Genomic DNA, 15,501 nt, shown 5'->3' with positions numbered 1-15,501 from the left:
TTGACAACAGTAACATCCACTTTTCAAATGTACTTGAGTAAATAAATTAGGTAAAAACAAATCTAAAAACACTAAAATCCGAATATAATTTACATTTAATGTAAAACCTGATCGTGTTCATCGTGTTTGTCTTGTCGTGTCGTCTTTGTGAGCAGTAGATCAAAAGGTCATCGGCTACGTGAATATGTGTCTCATAAAGTGATGACTGGTTACTTCTTTGGCTGTCACGACACTGTTGCTGCTATACAAAAATAGCTATTGTTAGATGAAAACAAAATCATCTAGGAAACAGTTTCTGTTCAGAAATAGTGGATATTTCACATATAACTGCTCAAACATTATCAACATAATCGTAGCTTCTTCTTTTTTAGTTTTGCAGGCTGGTGTACTCACAGCAATGCGTGTGAAAAAGCAAACAAAGCCACATGCAGCAGCTACGCTGCAAGACGTAGGCTGTGGCTGGCCATTTCTCTGCTTTTGACAGACCACCAAGCATGTTTACTCAGAATGTACATGACTCTGGGCATCAACAGGATATGTAGCTTGGGTACAAGAAGCCGTCACAGGCTAAATTTAGCAAACAGTTATCTTTTAGTTGTGACTTCCTGGAAGTCTGGTTTGACTGATTTAGTAGAATTCAATCCACAAAAGTGTATAATTCTAACCCCTAAACCCCATTCAACCACGATTGTTTTAAAATAGTAGATTTTAGAAATTTTACAATCTTATGTGTGGTTTTAGGCGACTGTGGGAATTAAATATTGTCTTCAAAGCAATCAGACCGGATATTTGTGGACAGAGCAACTTTAGCAGTTGCCTTATTTCACAACTAAGGTCAGATTAAATATCTTTGGTACATTTGTAAGACATTAAAATTGGCTTCCAGAAAAACACTGCTGACTTTCAAAGCTCGAGATTGTAGACTGGGCAGTTTACACACTGTTTTAAAAAAAGGGAGTGGCTTGTTGTCTGAGTGTTTATTCTGAGAGCTGGATATTTTCATGAAGCTACATTAGCTCAGTTCGCCCAAAGACTTAAAGAAACTAGCCTCTCTCTATCCAGTCTATTAGTAATAACATTTGTACTTAATTTAATATTTACTTAATAGGAAGTGTACAAAAAACAATTTGAATGGTACAGAAGTTTATTCTGGTAGCTAAGGAACTGGTCCCGATCAGAAACAGTCCAGGACATGTTCCTCATAACATCACGTACAGATAAACCAGGTTAGTTAATGAGCGTTATCTGTGCATGTTGTTATACAGTCTTCAAAGAATTCCGTAGGTTTGCATGTGTAACGTTTGAAGACTGTAAGATAAAGGTAGAGCGTCTGTGAACCTTAAGGTCAGAGAAACATGGGTGTTAGCCGTCAACAGTTTCACTTTCTTTCACAAACATGTAGGTGGGGCCAGAGACGGAGAGGAAGAAGAGAGCCACGTCTCTGACAACTGCACTTACACTTACTGTGCAGTGGCTTGAGTAGCATCACAGTGCAGGTGTCTATTCCTGGAACCTTCCACTGTTAACAAATAAAAATGTAGCTTTAATTATCTTGATTTGTGGGAAAATGCTTCAAGAAGTATTGCCCCCCCCCCCGCCCTGGATCTAAAACTAAATACAGCACAGAAACTAAAATAGCCACTGCGGATTCACACCTCAGTCAGACCACACAGCTACAGTGCTGCTGAATTTTCCATTTGTCATTGTTTGTTTCACTTGTGACAAGTTTGCAAATGTCCATCAAACAATGTCAGGATGTCATAAAGAGTACGGATGTGAGTAATTAGCAACTTCTTAGTTTGTCTTATGAATTGTAGTAAATACTAAATCAATTATCATTTAGTTTTATTGTAGTTGACATGCGTTGTGTTGTCTCTTTAGGGTCAGGAGTATCCCATGGAGTTTACAGTAATTCGTGTTTAAGTAACTTTATTTAGTAACAAATACTATAAACAATAGTGATGATTTTTGCTGTAGTTGGCTTCTATACCATCTTACTGTAGTTTGTTGCAGTACATTTGTAGGCCTGACACGCTGAATACTTTGCTGCCACCTAGGGAAAATTAAGTCTTTCATTTGCTGTAGGCCTACTCAAATGTCTCACATGTTCAAATAAAAAATCACATTTCATGATGCCATGGGAAAATGTATTAGTTGATCAATATTGAGACCTATTATAATAAGTCAATATATCCAGGCTCCAATATATTGGTTCCAAAAGAAACCAGGTGCAGCTCCTCATGCTCCCCTACAGTGTATAGTGGAGGTGTTTATTCATTTATTTAGCTACTTTTGAACAAAGTTTAAAAAATATTTTTAGAATTGTGATGTACTGTATCTGAATCTGTCAGATGTGCCATGTGACCCGAGGCCTGTGTTGTGTCTCTTAGATTTGTGTGGAGATGTGCTGCCCTCTGCTGAGTCTGGACAGCACTGCAGTGATGATTCTGCATTTGCTCCCCAGGACACTTGAGCCCTGAATAATAACCTGAAGGTATCTTCCTTTATTGTCTACAGCCTTTTCATCATGACTGGTCCTAACACGTTCATTCATTTGCCTGGATTACAGCATTACAGCTCTTAGAACTAGCTTGACACAAACAAGGGCACTAGTCTAATTTTAACAAACTCTCCAATACTTCTAGTCTCATTCTAGTCTCATGAATAATCTTCCTAACAGCCATTGTATTGCTCCTGTTGCCGTTTCTTGGCTTCTTCTTGAAGAAATTCTTGTTTTTTCTTCTGCAAGCTTGGCAAGAATATCTGGCAACATCTTTATGCCATTTGTCATAATTTCTGAGATTCAGTGATTTCATTAATTTATTTTTCTGTCTTTGGTACAGTCATTTAAATAAATGATTCACTAATTATTTAAGATTTCTGTACCCATAGAAAATAAGATGCAGCATACAGAATAGAACATGAAACATATCTGGCTAATAATGCGAAAACAGTCAAGTGTGCTAAAAAATACAAACATAGATTTTTTTTTTTTACTGTGTTCAGTTTTTTAATGAAGCAGAAAATATCACTTATTTGATACCAGAAAACTGTTACAACATGAAAAAGTTGTGCTATACTTTCACCATGAAGGAATGTGCGAGTCACAGGAATAGATGACAGGTTGTCGTTTACCTGAAATATGATCAAAATATCGACAGTCACCAAACTCTAATCTGACTGCTGATCATTGAAAGCAAATGTGATTTTAATACTGTTGCATTGAAATACTGTGAAACACTGTAATTGTACTTGTGCAACATACTACTGTTTGTGGTGAAGTTGTACATAGAAGAGTTTCATTCCAAAATAGGAGGTTGAACTTTGACTATTTGTCAACAGTTGGATTTCACTCTTTAGTGTCTTTTTCTGACAATTTAGATCATCTTTGTCATGATTAGTAATAGAAAGTTTGTATTTTTGACAGAAATAACTTTTAGAATGAAACTCTTATCTTTTTTGTAGGCTATTGTACAGGTGCATTAATACTTGTGTATTGTGAATTTCACAATTTCTCATTCAACGGGCATTTTAATATTCTCCATCTGTGTCTCTTATCAATCAACTTTCATCTTCAAAGAAATAGAAATTTTGAGAAATAGGCTGGAACAGGAGTTGGAACAGGAGCTAGCAGCTGCTTAGCTTAGCAGAAATCCTGGATATGGGGAAACAGGTAGGTGACTGTGTCCAAAAATAACCAAATCTTCCTACTAGCACTAGTCTACTAACTATTTAAACTCTGTGTCTCATTTGTTTTATACACAGAATGTGCAATTCATCATTTCATGTGCTAGCTGCCTGACATTTGTGGTTTTACCACAGTGAATTTATGGAGTGTCTGAAAGTCTTGGTAAGTAAGGATAAAGTAAGGTAAGTTTGTTACCTCAGGACAGAACTGGGCTAGTTTTTCCCTGTTTCCAGCCTTTATGCTAAGCTAACCAGCCAGTGGTTGTAGCTTTAAACAAAACCAAACAGACATCAGAACAGTATCATTGTCAGTACCATATGATTTCATCTAACTCAGTGAAATAAATCTAACACGTACAATTCCCAAAATTGTGAACTATTGCTTAAGCTCACCCTCCTCTTCCTTAGTGTACATGGACAATCAAATTCATTCTTTGATTTTATCTTTGTCAAAACACATTCAGCATCTGAAAATTAAGATCCACTGTCTCTCAGTTCTCGATGGTGTTCGTCTTTCCATCAACATTCGATCTAATTTTCCAGCTCAATCACTGTTTTCATCATCTTTTGTTGCTTTTAGGAAAAATAAGTAGAAAATTACACTTTACATTATAAAACATTTCAACTGGAGCTGGCCCAGTATTTTATGATAATTAAGTGTTTCTGTTGTGATTGGTTTAATATCTTAAAATTACTGTTTTGCAAATAGTATAAATAAGTAAAAGTTGATTTTCTTTTTTGTTTTTACTAGAGAAAGTTAAAGACGAACACTTTTGGAAGATAAGAACAATGAAATATAACATTACAAATAAAGTAAAAACATCAATATATTACATTAATTAACCCCTTGTCGTCACGAGTAACCCAAAATTAATTTGAGCTTTTAGTACATTCAAAATAAGCCCCTTGTTTGGTTTCAAGAGTCTGCTGACTTTTTAAATTTCCAAACCAGAATACGAAGGTTTAATTAAGCGAATAAATTAAATCTTGCTGCTTTGACAAGATGCAAATTTAACTAAATGAACCACAGCCTGACTGAAACCAAATCAATTAAATTAATCAACCTAATTTCATGAGAAAGGCCGCAAACAAACGCACTCCGATCAAATCGGCTGTTCACTCAAACTGCACAGTAATTAACTGGCATGGATAATCTCTATCTCACAAACCAACCAAACCATGAGACCATCATCTCCAGCACCAGCACACGCTGTTAATTCACTGACTGTTGTTGTACTTTTGTTCCCTTTTCTCACAGATGTCTGTGCTCCAGTGTATGGCACCGTTCAGTATCTAGTCTCCTATAAGTCAAACATCTACGAATGGCACTGAAAAAAAAATGGCAGTACTTAGGTATTGTTCAACATCAATACCTGCTAATTTCTGTTTTGTGGCTTGGGCAGCAGGGAAATATTAACTTACAACATATTTATTTTGTGCTGTAAACAGGTGTGTGATTGATTAATTAGCCTGTTTTGTCTTTTTTTCTGCTGGTGTAACCAAATAGAATGACTTTTTTTGTTTTTCTCCATAATGTGCTTTTGACTCCAGACAGTAATACTACGCTGTAATAACCAGCTATCTCCACATGAGGGCAAGAGTGACCATGAAAGGCAAAGAAAACAAAGGAAACAGGGAGGAGGTGAGCTGGCTGCATGTGGATCGAGCCCGTCCATTGTTTCTGTTCCACTTGGACCCATTTCGTTCTCGCACTCGAGGAGGCTTCGCAGGGTTGGAGGCAGGGTTACGTGGGGGGTTGTTGTGGGGCGGAGAGTAAGGCCCATAGCCTGGCCAATCATCATTGTACCTTTCACCATGATCTCCACCCCCTGAACCACTGCCCTCCTCGCCTGGAACAGGGAAAAGCAGATTTCTGTAAGTGTCTGTAAGTTCCACCAAAAAGCCCACATACTGTACATGTCATAGTTATAGTAGCGCTTACTGTCCATGAAGTCAATGTCCTGTCCACTCTGAGCATGTCTCAGCTTGTTGGTCCCCACTCTCAGCTCCATGATCAGTTGTCTGGTCCTCACATCTGGTTTGGCAATGTCCACCTCCACCTCTGGGTTATTGACCTGGCTGACTAGGCCATCACCTGTCACATCTGGGAGGTACCTGTGTGTATACACAGAGGTGATTGTGTACAGTTACACACACACACACACACACACAGGGACACATACACAGTAAGTAACTGTAATTATTGGCTATTTTCACACTCACTTAATTTTCATTCTTGACTTATTAAGGTCAGACTGAAAAATGAAATGTTACTTTTCCTTTAGCACCATCAGGTCAAAATGTGTCCAATACTCTGACTTATGAATACCAAAAACATGTAAAACTGAAATTCCAGCAGCCTCAGCTGTATTTGTTGGTACTGCCAAATATTTCCATGCAAAACTCAGATAAGATTCACAAATGTGTATGTTAACAAGCTGCTGTTAGCAGTACAGAACAGCATGTACTCTGTAGCTCTAGTATGGCTGGTCTTGTTTTTAAATTAGTAGCTTTTTTGGTTTGTTGATGGGTTTCTCTTTTGGGATATCTTTTATTTAAGCAGAAATATTAGAGACCTTTAAGTTATTTTAAGTATTTACCACTGTTTTATTATGAAACATACCCATTTCCCATTTTAGCATTTAATAATCGTATGATATTACAATATATTATCTTGATTCACAAAAATTAAAAACATTTAAACTAGCACATCTGGCTGCAGCACCTCTTTGTGGTAAAAGCTGTTGAGGTGAGTGTACTTTTAGATAAAACTGTTTCCAAATGCAGTTGGAACATCATAGAAACAAAATCATTCATTATGCCGACTTATTTTTTCTGTCTCTCTCTCGCACACAGGACCACACAGTGTCTCTAAATCACCCAGGATACACAGTTCTGGGTTGTGTCTGTGTGCATAAAAGCAAGCAGACCCATGCAGTGAGCATGTGGGTGACTGGTGATAGCAAAATTAAATAAACTCTGTTCCATCTGTTGCCTCCTTCCACGTCTGCACCATCATCACTCACTCCTCCTCTTCCTAGACCTCTGTCGAACCCCTTTCTCCACCCCACCTCCGCCTGCCCTGATCTCGCTCACCTCCCCCGGGTCTGCCCGTTCCAGCAGCGCTCCTCATTAGTGACGTCGGCAGCCATCTTCTCATCACTGCAGATGGTGTGTGGGAGGGACACCCAGAAGCCCCGCATGGGCCGCAATCGCTCCTTCAGCTCAGTAACCTGTACGGAGGCGGAAAGGAATCAGTTGTGACTCAGACTCGGTTTGAAAGTATCCTTGTTTGGTATGGCTGGTTGCAGGAAGCATATGGAAACTGCAAAGGCGATGTTGGGTTAAGTGAAAACGCTGACATGACACTGCTTCTGGGTCAGTTTCTACACCACACATCTTGTGTTTTATAAATAGGTATGAATACCCGCTTTTCTGTTTCTATTTCGTCTGCTCCACACTTCTACATGCAAGACCACTGTCTGGGCTCTGTATTATTAGCTGCCTTCTGCTCAGTGGCTGTGTTTGAATCGTGACACAAAGCAAATATTTGCCAGACTTAATAAAACTGCACTCAAGCCAAAAGATGACAGGCACAAAACAAGACTATTTAATATAAGCAGAGGGTCAGTTGATCATGTGTAATGTCAAAAGAGTTGCTTTTAGTGAGATAAGAGGTTATTATGGTAAGAGTGCAGCTTCCCTCTGCCTCACCCAGAGTTTCAACATCTTTCTTTGTTTTGATTTACAAGGTTATAATTTCTATGTTTTTGTTGAAAATGTCAGAAAGGTAGTAATTCTACTATGTCTCTGTTATTGAGGTTATAGTCAAGGCGGAGTAGTACTGGAGTGCATTATGTTAAAAGGTGTTTATAATGTTTTGGCCAGCCTATTTATATAAGGGGAGGCCAAAACACCTCTCCATATGGACGCCAATATTGCTCTGTATCTAATTTATGTCTAATAGTTCATTTTCTGCTAACATATTTTGTAAGATAATGTTGTTTACACCTTGTTGTGGGTCTCGGAATCATCATGTAGATTTAAATTATTTTAAATTGATTAAATTAGAGCAATATGAATTTATGATTAGCTGCTACATCTAGTTTTCCTCACCAGCCGATCTAGGTTGGTGCCTGAAGCAGTGGTGGGTTTCTCTTCAGGACTGTAGGTGCGGAACGGCCTCCTGTTGCCCCCGGACTCTTTGGGTGAGCGCTTGGATCGTCCTGGAGCTGGCCTGGGGTTTCCACAACCCTGGAACACCTAAGGTAAATATAAAAAAAGCAGCACTACTATAAACAGCTGTCATTATTTTAATTTTCTAGATATTCGTTAGTCTACATGACATAGTTTTTGGTATAGTGATGTACATTAATTATTTTATTGTGCTCAGGTGCTTTCTCCTGCCTCTTTACTTATGATTACTTATGGTGTCATTGCTCTTTTTGAGGGGGTTTGAGTGTTTTAATCTTGATGCTACACTGCGTTCTCTATAAAACCACCATTAAATGTTTCAAATCATAACATGAGTAAATAAAACCAGTGTCCACACTTATATACATTATATCATGAAATATGATCTTTATGATCACACTGTTTTAATGAAAACCAGAAAACACACACAGCTAAGCTGTAAAGAGAAGCTCCCCCTGTTCATTAAAGTATTTAAACCACAAACCATGAGACGTAGGTGTCTCTCTGGTGGATTAGTTCCTGGGACGCCTGCCATGTTTTAATCATAGTGTGAGGCTGTCACGCTCTCAGTGTATAATTCCTGTCATTTTTATTGCATGTTGTCTCATTAAGAAGATTAAAATTAAACAATAATCAAGATTATGGCTCTGAGTAAATGATTTTTATGAGTGTGAATGATAGAAAATGTTACACTGTTTATGTAGAGCAGCCTGTGAAAGCAATTAAAAAACATCAAGGTCCATTTTAATTTCAGTTTTATTTCCCCATTGCCTGCTTGTCCTGTTCTTACCTTAGTGGAGATGGTGACACTGTTTTCCTGCATGTGCATGATGGCTTCTGACACTTTGACAGAAATGGAGTCGGCTGCAAGCTCCATGTTGAACGGCCCCTCTAACTTCTCTGAAACCTGGTACAGAGCATCTGTAAGAGGACAGAGGGAGAGATAGAAGGAGGGATGGTAGGATGATAATGTTACTGGTGATCTGTTGTAGACCCTGATTGAGAAAAGAAGGAGTTGTTTTCTAAGCTAGAGCTAAAAGGTTGTATCTGAGGTTACAGAGCTGTAGAATTAGGAGACAAATCACCATTATATATAAAGAGTGGAAAAAAAGAAATGGCATTTGGGGAAGACAGTACATGAGGGTAAATAGGTTGGGTGCAGTGAACATGGATGGAGTGATCAAAGGTAAGAGGAGGCACTGCACATGAAAAGAAAGAAAATGCATGATATGTATGTGTTTGATGACAGGGAGAAGGAAAGCCAGGAAGACAGATCAACTGTGAAGGAGCAGAGAAGCATGAATGATTAATGGAGAAGGAATTCATTAGGGAAAAAGGAAGTGTCAAGTAAATGAGTGACAGTGGAGCAATAAAAGGGTTCTACGTTTAAGGATGTTTAGTTTAATAATGATGTTAATTTAAAATGTAATTGGGCCACAATTTTTTTAAGCATCTAAAGTTATTCAAATACAAAGTTCTGTAAGTAGCCAGCTGCTGAAATATTATCAACCAAAAATAATTATAAAATGAGTCATGCACCTGATCCTAGAACCTCATCAACAACAACACACTTCAACATATCTTCACCCACCAATGAAATTGTTCCATTCAGTGTCCAGGTCGGCCTGATTGGCCAAACAGCCCTTCATCACATTAAGGCACAGGGAGTGGCAGGGTCGCAGGGAGGGCACGCCTCGGCACAGCGGGCAGTACCACTGACGCATCAGGCCGCGCACGCACTCTGAGTCTGCAGTCAACTGCAAAACAAAGCAGTGGGAGTTTGGATAGAAAGAATACGAGAACACAAGCATGACATTAATATTCCTACCACCACACCAAGGGGAATCTTGTATGTTAGCAGCTCCAAAAGTCAGCCACTGTGGGGGGAACTCTGAAATTCACTTGCTTTAATAACAAGCACTCTCATTTTATTTTAAAATTACAGTTCACTTTCTCTGAGCACAGTGCATTTATTCAGCTTCACAGGAAGATTTTATATTTACATAAAACTGACACTCTGGTCCGAAAACTAGGAGATCCTGGTCCAGAGATATGTAAGACATGTAAGAATAAAGATATTCCATAAAAAGACAGTGGCCTTTTGGCTTCTCTGTTTATTTCTTGAGTATTTTACTCTTAACTAACTTATTAGATTGAATATATTGGCACATACACAATCCACTCACCTTAGTTGCTTTGTTAACAATGTCGCGACCAGTAGCCAAGCCCTGAGATAATGCTCTGGCAGCAATGAAAGCTCTGGACACCTGAATGTAAAACCAACAGGGACAGGAAAAGGTCAGCCACAACTCGATGTATGTCAATCTTCATAACTGGAAATAGAGTTATACTGGCTGAAATTCACGTTTTCCCTCAAAGTCCATATCAATTAAAATCAACTATGCATTGTTTTATCACAGGACACACACTTGTACGCGCAGTTTGCGGGGCACGTCCCCAAAAGGCTGCAGCTGTTCAGCATGTTTGCTGACACACTCCAGGTAGTCTTCAGTGAACAGATACTGGGGGTTGACCAGAGAGAAGACGCGCTCCACCAATCTGGACCAGAAGTCTGAGAGAACCTCTGTCAGACTTACGCTTCCCCCTGTGAGTACAAGAGCAACTGTTAGCATCCATCAGCATACAGTTTTAGTTAGCTGAAAGAAATTGTTTCTCTATTGATTTTTGAAATAGAGACACAGCAGAGAGTGCCGCAAATACTATAACCCATCAAATATCCTGTGAGATAGCTCTGTAGTTCCAATCTTCCTGTATCACTTTGGTAAGCATGAACAGATTTAAACTGGTTAAAATTTAAACATAGCATAAAATATCCATTCAATTTCTTCACACAGTTCAATATGACTAGTGAGATAGTTAAATTACATAAATTAGACAAAAGAAAAATATCTAGTCTTAGTGTGCATGAAAGCTACATGCACACAAAAGGTATTCTTTAATTTCTACTGTATAAAACATGACACGATAATGTTACTAACACGAAATAATGTGCTGTGTGTGTTGCACAATTTTTCCACATTTCTTCATCTAAATGTAGTTGGGAGCTTGTCAGTCTCTGTACATGTACATTAGTCAAGTGGCAGACTGATTCTGAATGTGCGACTCTCCAATCTGTAGTCTACTATAGTCGCCAATTAGCCGTATATGCAGTTTGGCAGACAAACACAGGCTGACTAAGCAGCAAGAGCCTGCAGATAGACTCGCCAGCGAGTCGCTGTCATGCCAAAACACAGCGATCCGGAACAGAAATAGAAACAGTCTGGCAACCATGGGATTCCAATTCTTTCTCTCTATTTTTTCCTCCAATTGTCCTTGGCATTTTAATACACCTCCAAAGACTATACTCCCTTTTTATTGCTGTCTAGAGCTGCTATAGATTCAGGGAAATCGCCACAGTTCTGTCTTTGATTAGGCCACCGGGTACTTGAAACTATTATCTAAGCTTATTTATTAGGTGTAGTTGTGTGTAGTCTTTGTATTTAATTGATATGTAATGAAATACAATATAGAATAAAACATAGGGAGAGTAAAAGTGAACCGCTAAAATGCCCCCATCTGGAGTCTTGGTCAATCTTAATTACATTTTATAATATGGTAAATCTAACCTATACACACACTGCACCAGCTGTTCGGACAAATCTGGACCATGCTTATATTACACAAATACATTAGTTTGCATTGAACTGCGTAATTTGATTAAACTGACCAGAATAATATCTGCGAAGCTCCACAAACAGCTCCTGGAAGACATGTGCATTCTGGGTGAATAGCCGGCCATAGGTCTTCGTAAACATCTGGTTCATGGACTTCTCTGACAGATCTATAAGCTCTCTAAAGAACTCTGCAGAAACACAAGACGGACAGAGATTAGATATGAATCGACCACCCACCTTTTTTGTTTTTAAAAATCTTTGCCAGGTTTCTACGTAGGTGCTCAGCCAAGCCCTCCCTCCCAGATTAACAGCTCATGGGGACAGTTACATCAGATCCTGCACACTGGTAAATGAGTGTAACAACGTGTACTTTATTTAAAATCCATCCTTAAGACTCATATGCAGTCTCCCACTCCTTCAGTGTCTCTAAATGATTCATCATATACATTATATAAAAGGATGAGGAGGGAAAAAAAAGGTGATAGCAATCCACAGCAGGTAGGAGGAGAAAGTGTAAATGCAGCAGTGGCTGCTACAGACCTGAAGGCACTGCACTGAGACAATGTGGGCTAAATTCTCTCAAATACAGACAGTTATTGAAGCTGTCTAGGAAGGATTCCTGCACTGACCGTTGGTTTAAAGTGGCAACCAATTTATTTTACAGATGATCTTTAGTTTATTGGATAAGGAGAATCATCCTCATCCCTTTCTCCCTCTCATCGCTTTGCAAACTCTATAAAGTAACTCTGACAAAGTCCTAGTGATGCCAACAGGGTTATCTGAGCTTGGAGACAACAGCTTAAAGCCTGCATTGAAAACTGAAAGTGTGGAGTCTTTACCAGCCAGAAGAATGAGATAAAAACACCACTGAGTTGCATTATGGAAAATAGGATCCAGTGTTTCTGGAGCTTAAGCCACACTAGATACAAGAGGCCAAAGGAGAGTCTCCGTCTGCTTCAGCTGTGAATATCTTTATCATCTCTCTCGTGAGCCCAACAACTTTATGAACCTGCAACACTATAAATCACTGGGGTATTTCTTTAATGTCAGGAGTTTTCATCTGTTGATTAAACATAAATAAGAACCATGTCGGGATCTCTGCATTATATATGCACTGATCTGCTTTTAGCTCTCAAACTCAGTGCTGTGGCACACATATCTGACCATGTGAGAGGAACCGTGCAGTCAGAGATCCTGGATAAGTTTTATTCAGCTGTCACTCATTGCTGCCAACTCTTGAGATAAGAGAGGGTGAGATGAGGAGCTGCCGAGTCCAGTTTGTGTTCCTTTATTCCTTCAAATGTACCAAACTGTGTCTCCAAGAAAAACAATTGTTTCTTAACCAATTTCACACCAGATAATGTTCCCATTAAACATGTGAATAACTGTACTGAGTCAGCCTCTCACCATCAAATCTGCGGTGTCTCTGGGTAAAAGTGGTCAAAAGGAACTGGCTGTTGTCTTCGACGGCTTTGAGGAAGTCTCTTTCGCTCTGCAGGGCAAGAGTCTCCTCCATCTGACTGGAGCAGCAGGTGTAGTCCTGAGGACACAGTCGCAGGTGCTCACCTGGACAGTAAAACCAGATCAGAGAGAGAAAGAGAGGTTAGGACTGATGACACACACATTTAGAAACTTAAAATTTGATTATTTTGGTTTAAACTTAACAAAATGTTCATGGTTTTGCTTTTAATTAGCATAAAAATGGGGTTTGTGCAGTTATTGTTAATACCTCAACAATTAACAAATCCTATCGTCATTAGCAGTAAGCAGATGTTCTAATGAAAAAGCCAATTCCTCCACTGCTCCGTTACTGTGGGGAAATCTTATCAAACGTGCTTGTGATAGAAAATTGTAATTTCCCTGCATGAATTATTCACCTTCAATCTGTCTTTCTTTGTCAGCTCAGGTTGGGTGTTTGATACGTTAGAGGTAATGATATGCAAACAACAACCAGGAAGGGGGGGAAACACACACACACACACAGCACTGAGAATGTGGTTTAAATGTTTAGTTTTTTATTTTATATCATGAATATTACTGTTAAAACAGTTAAAAGTCTCATTCCCAACTCCACCCTTGCCGATGTTGCTCTCAGCCTCTTTTGTTCTCTCTGTGTGTCTCACTATTAGCCCTCTCTCATCCCTCTATTTCCATTGCTAAACTGCCTCTGTTCATCCCTCACTCTCCCGGCCATCTGCTCCCCTGGCCCACGGGACAGTGAGCCAAGACTCAGTCAGTGATAGCCCAACACACACACACACACAAAATAAATCAATATTGCAGTTATCTCAGTGACGCGTGGACACACACCCACAGCTGAATTACCACTAAATAAATCCTCTGCATATTTTAAACAGACATACATTATACTTTCCACAGTGAAAGGTCTGTGGGTAATACACTCACATCATTCTCTTGTTATTTTACATGCGAAGCAAAACCTCCAAAAAGTAGGCTACATCTTCAGCAACTCAAGTGCTCCATCATTTTCACCCTCACATGGTCAAACACCCACATTTTCCCAAATGTATCCCCGCTGTGTTCCTCTTCTCCTCTGTCATCCCCCTCACCAAAACTTCAGTTTATCCAAAAACCAACAGTTTGCAATCCACATGCTATTTTTTTTTTTTTATGCAGCAGATAAGATCATCACCAGTGAACAGAGCCTATGGGTATCTGCAGAGATTTAACAGTGGGCGAGGAGGCAAAGACTAATAAGGGGCGAGGTTCTTTGTTGCACCGGTGTTGGCAATTTGCTCATCCGCTTAATCATCCTATTTAAACTGCACATGAGGGAGGAGGGGGCGGGTGTAATTTGTTTTAAACCAACCTGCATTGTCTCTCCTGAGGAAACCCCGTCATGATAGTCTTACATTGTGTCTCTGGTGCTGTTAGTGAGTTTTGACCCACTTTGTAATTTCACTTTTAATTTCAGAATCACTTTTTCCCCAATACTAATGTGTGTTTCTGTTGTATTTGTGCATAATGAGCTGCAGAGTGTTTGTGGTGCTGAGCAACGAGTTCACACTGACCTTAATGTGCATAAAGGTATTTTTATCCCGGATTAGACGAACTACATCATGCAGACGCACCTACTCTACTGCGACACAGCCCATGTCTACATTTTATTCTACTGTACGTCTATTTGATAAAGGCACATTTTAAATAGATGCATGAGCCCCAGAAACTGTCTGGTTGTGCAATTTACTCCCATCTATCAGGTTAGATGTACAGTCTTACCGGAGATTTGAGTCAGCGGAGCGGTGCCTGTGCTGTACCCCTTCTCCGCGTACACCTGCCGTGTGTCGGCGCAGCTCCTCCCGGCAGCAGCCACGGGGCTCCGGGTCCCCGACAGCGCAGCGATCGTGCCAAGGAGCACCAGCAGCGGATGCCTGGAGAAAGAAAGCCGGGTGTCCATCCTCACTGCAGGACTCAAACTGATCAGTGGAGGGTGCGTTTATAATAAACGAGACTGTGGGTGCAGTAGGTCAGAAATGAATGAATGACTGGCCGGTTTCAACGCAAGCAAAAGTAAGAGCAGGATCCCAAATCGTCAGCCGTGCACCACAGTCAGTCTCCCTGATAAGTGCAAGAAACAGATGCATCCGGACTGAGTTTTTCTTAATCACACTTATGTTTCCATCGAGCGTGTCCACTTAATGTGTCCTCCCTGGGAGATCCTCTGTGGTACAGAAAGGGAGTGTGGATGGGGCACTACCGTCCCTCAGCATCCTCCAACAAGCTGCACCAGCCTCACATCAATTAAGCGCAGACCGGAAAAGTAACCATTTACAAAATAAAAGCAACTGTAATAGCAGCCAGGGCATGTTTGTGTTTTATGTTCAAACGAGGTCATTTAATTAATTTTACAGAAGGTTTTTTTCTGCTACTGTTAAACATTTTGACACATATTCTTTGTAGGTCTGCTGACACTGTTGTGCTCAAT

At 39.8% G+C, this 15,501-nt stretch overlaps 1 protein-coding gene and 1 long non-coding RNA gene across 3 annotated transcripts; one reads left to right on the top strand and one right to left on the bottom strand.

The window, feature by feature from the left end:
- Window positions 1-4,377: 4,377 nt before the first annotated feature.
- Window positions 4,378-15,368, bottom strand: gpc2 (glypican 2). The gene is made up of 11 exons (XM_026357952.1): window positions 14,796-15,368; window positions 12,963-13,121; window positions 11,609-11,743; window positions 10,311-10,486; window positions 10,068-10,148; window positions 9,473-9,638; window positions 8,672-8,802; window positions 7,804-7,950; window positions 6,784-6,920; window positions 5,630-5,802; window positions 4,378-5,537 (listed from the first exon to the last, which is right to left on the bottom strand). The coding sequence occupies exons 1-11, from the start codon at window positions 14,971-14,973 to the stop codon at window positions 5,266-5,268; spliced, it is 1,755 nt and encodes a 584-aa protein (XP_026213737.1). The 5' UTR covers window positions 14,974-15,368; the 3' UTR covers window positions 4,378-5,265.
- Window positions 14,369-14,902, top strand: LOC113160614. Of its 2 annotated transcripts, none has more exons than XR_003298705.1 (3): window positions 14,369-14,449; window positions 14,604-14,690; window positions 14,777-14,902. It is a non-coding gene; the product is annotated as an uncharacterized LOC113160614 (long non-coding RNA). The 2 variants fall into 2 exon arrangements; XR_003298704.1 differs by having other exon boundaries at window positions 14,552-14,690.
- Window positions 15,369-15,501: the final 133 nt, after the last annotated feature.

The sequence above is a fragment of the Anabas testudineus genome, chromosome 10, assembly GCF_900324465.2.
Source record: "Anabas testudineus chromosome 10, fAnaTes1.2, whole genome shotgun sequence".
Taxonomy (NCBI): Eukaryota; Metazoa; Chordata; class Actinopteri; order Anabantiformes; family Anabantidae; genus Anabas; species Anabas testudineus.
The sequence above is the reverse complement of the archived record's forward strand: the minus strand, read 5'-3'. Positions and strand labels throughout refer to the sequence as shown.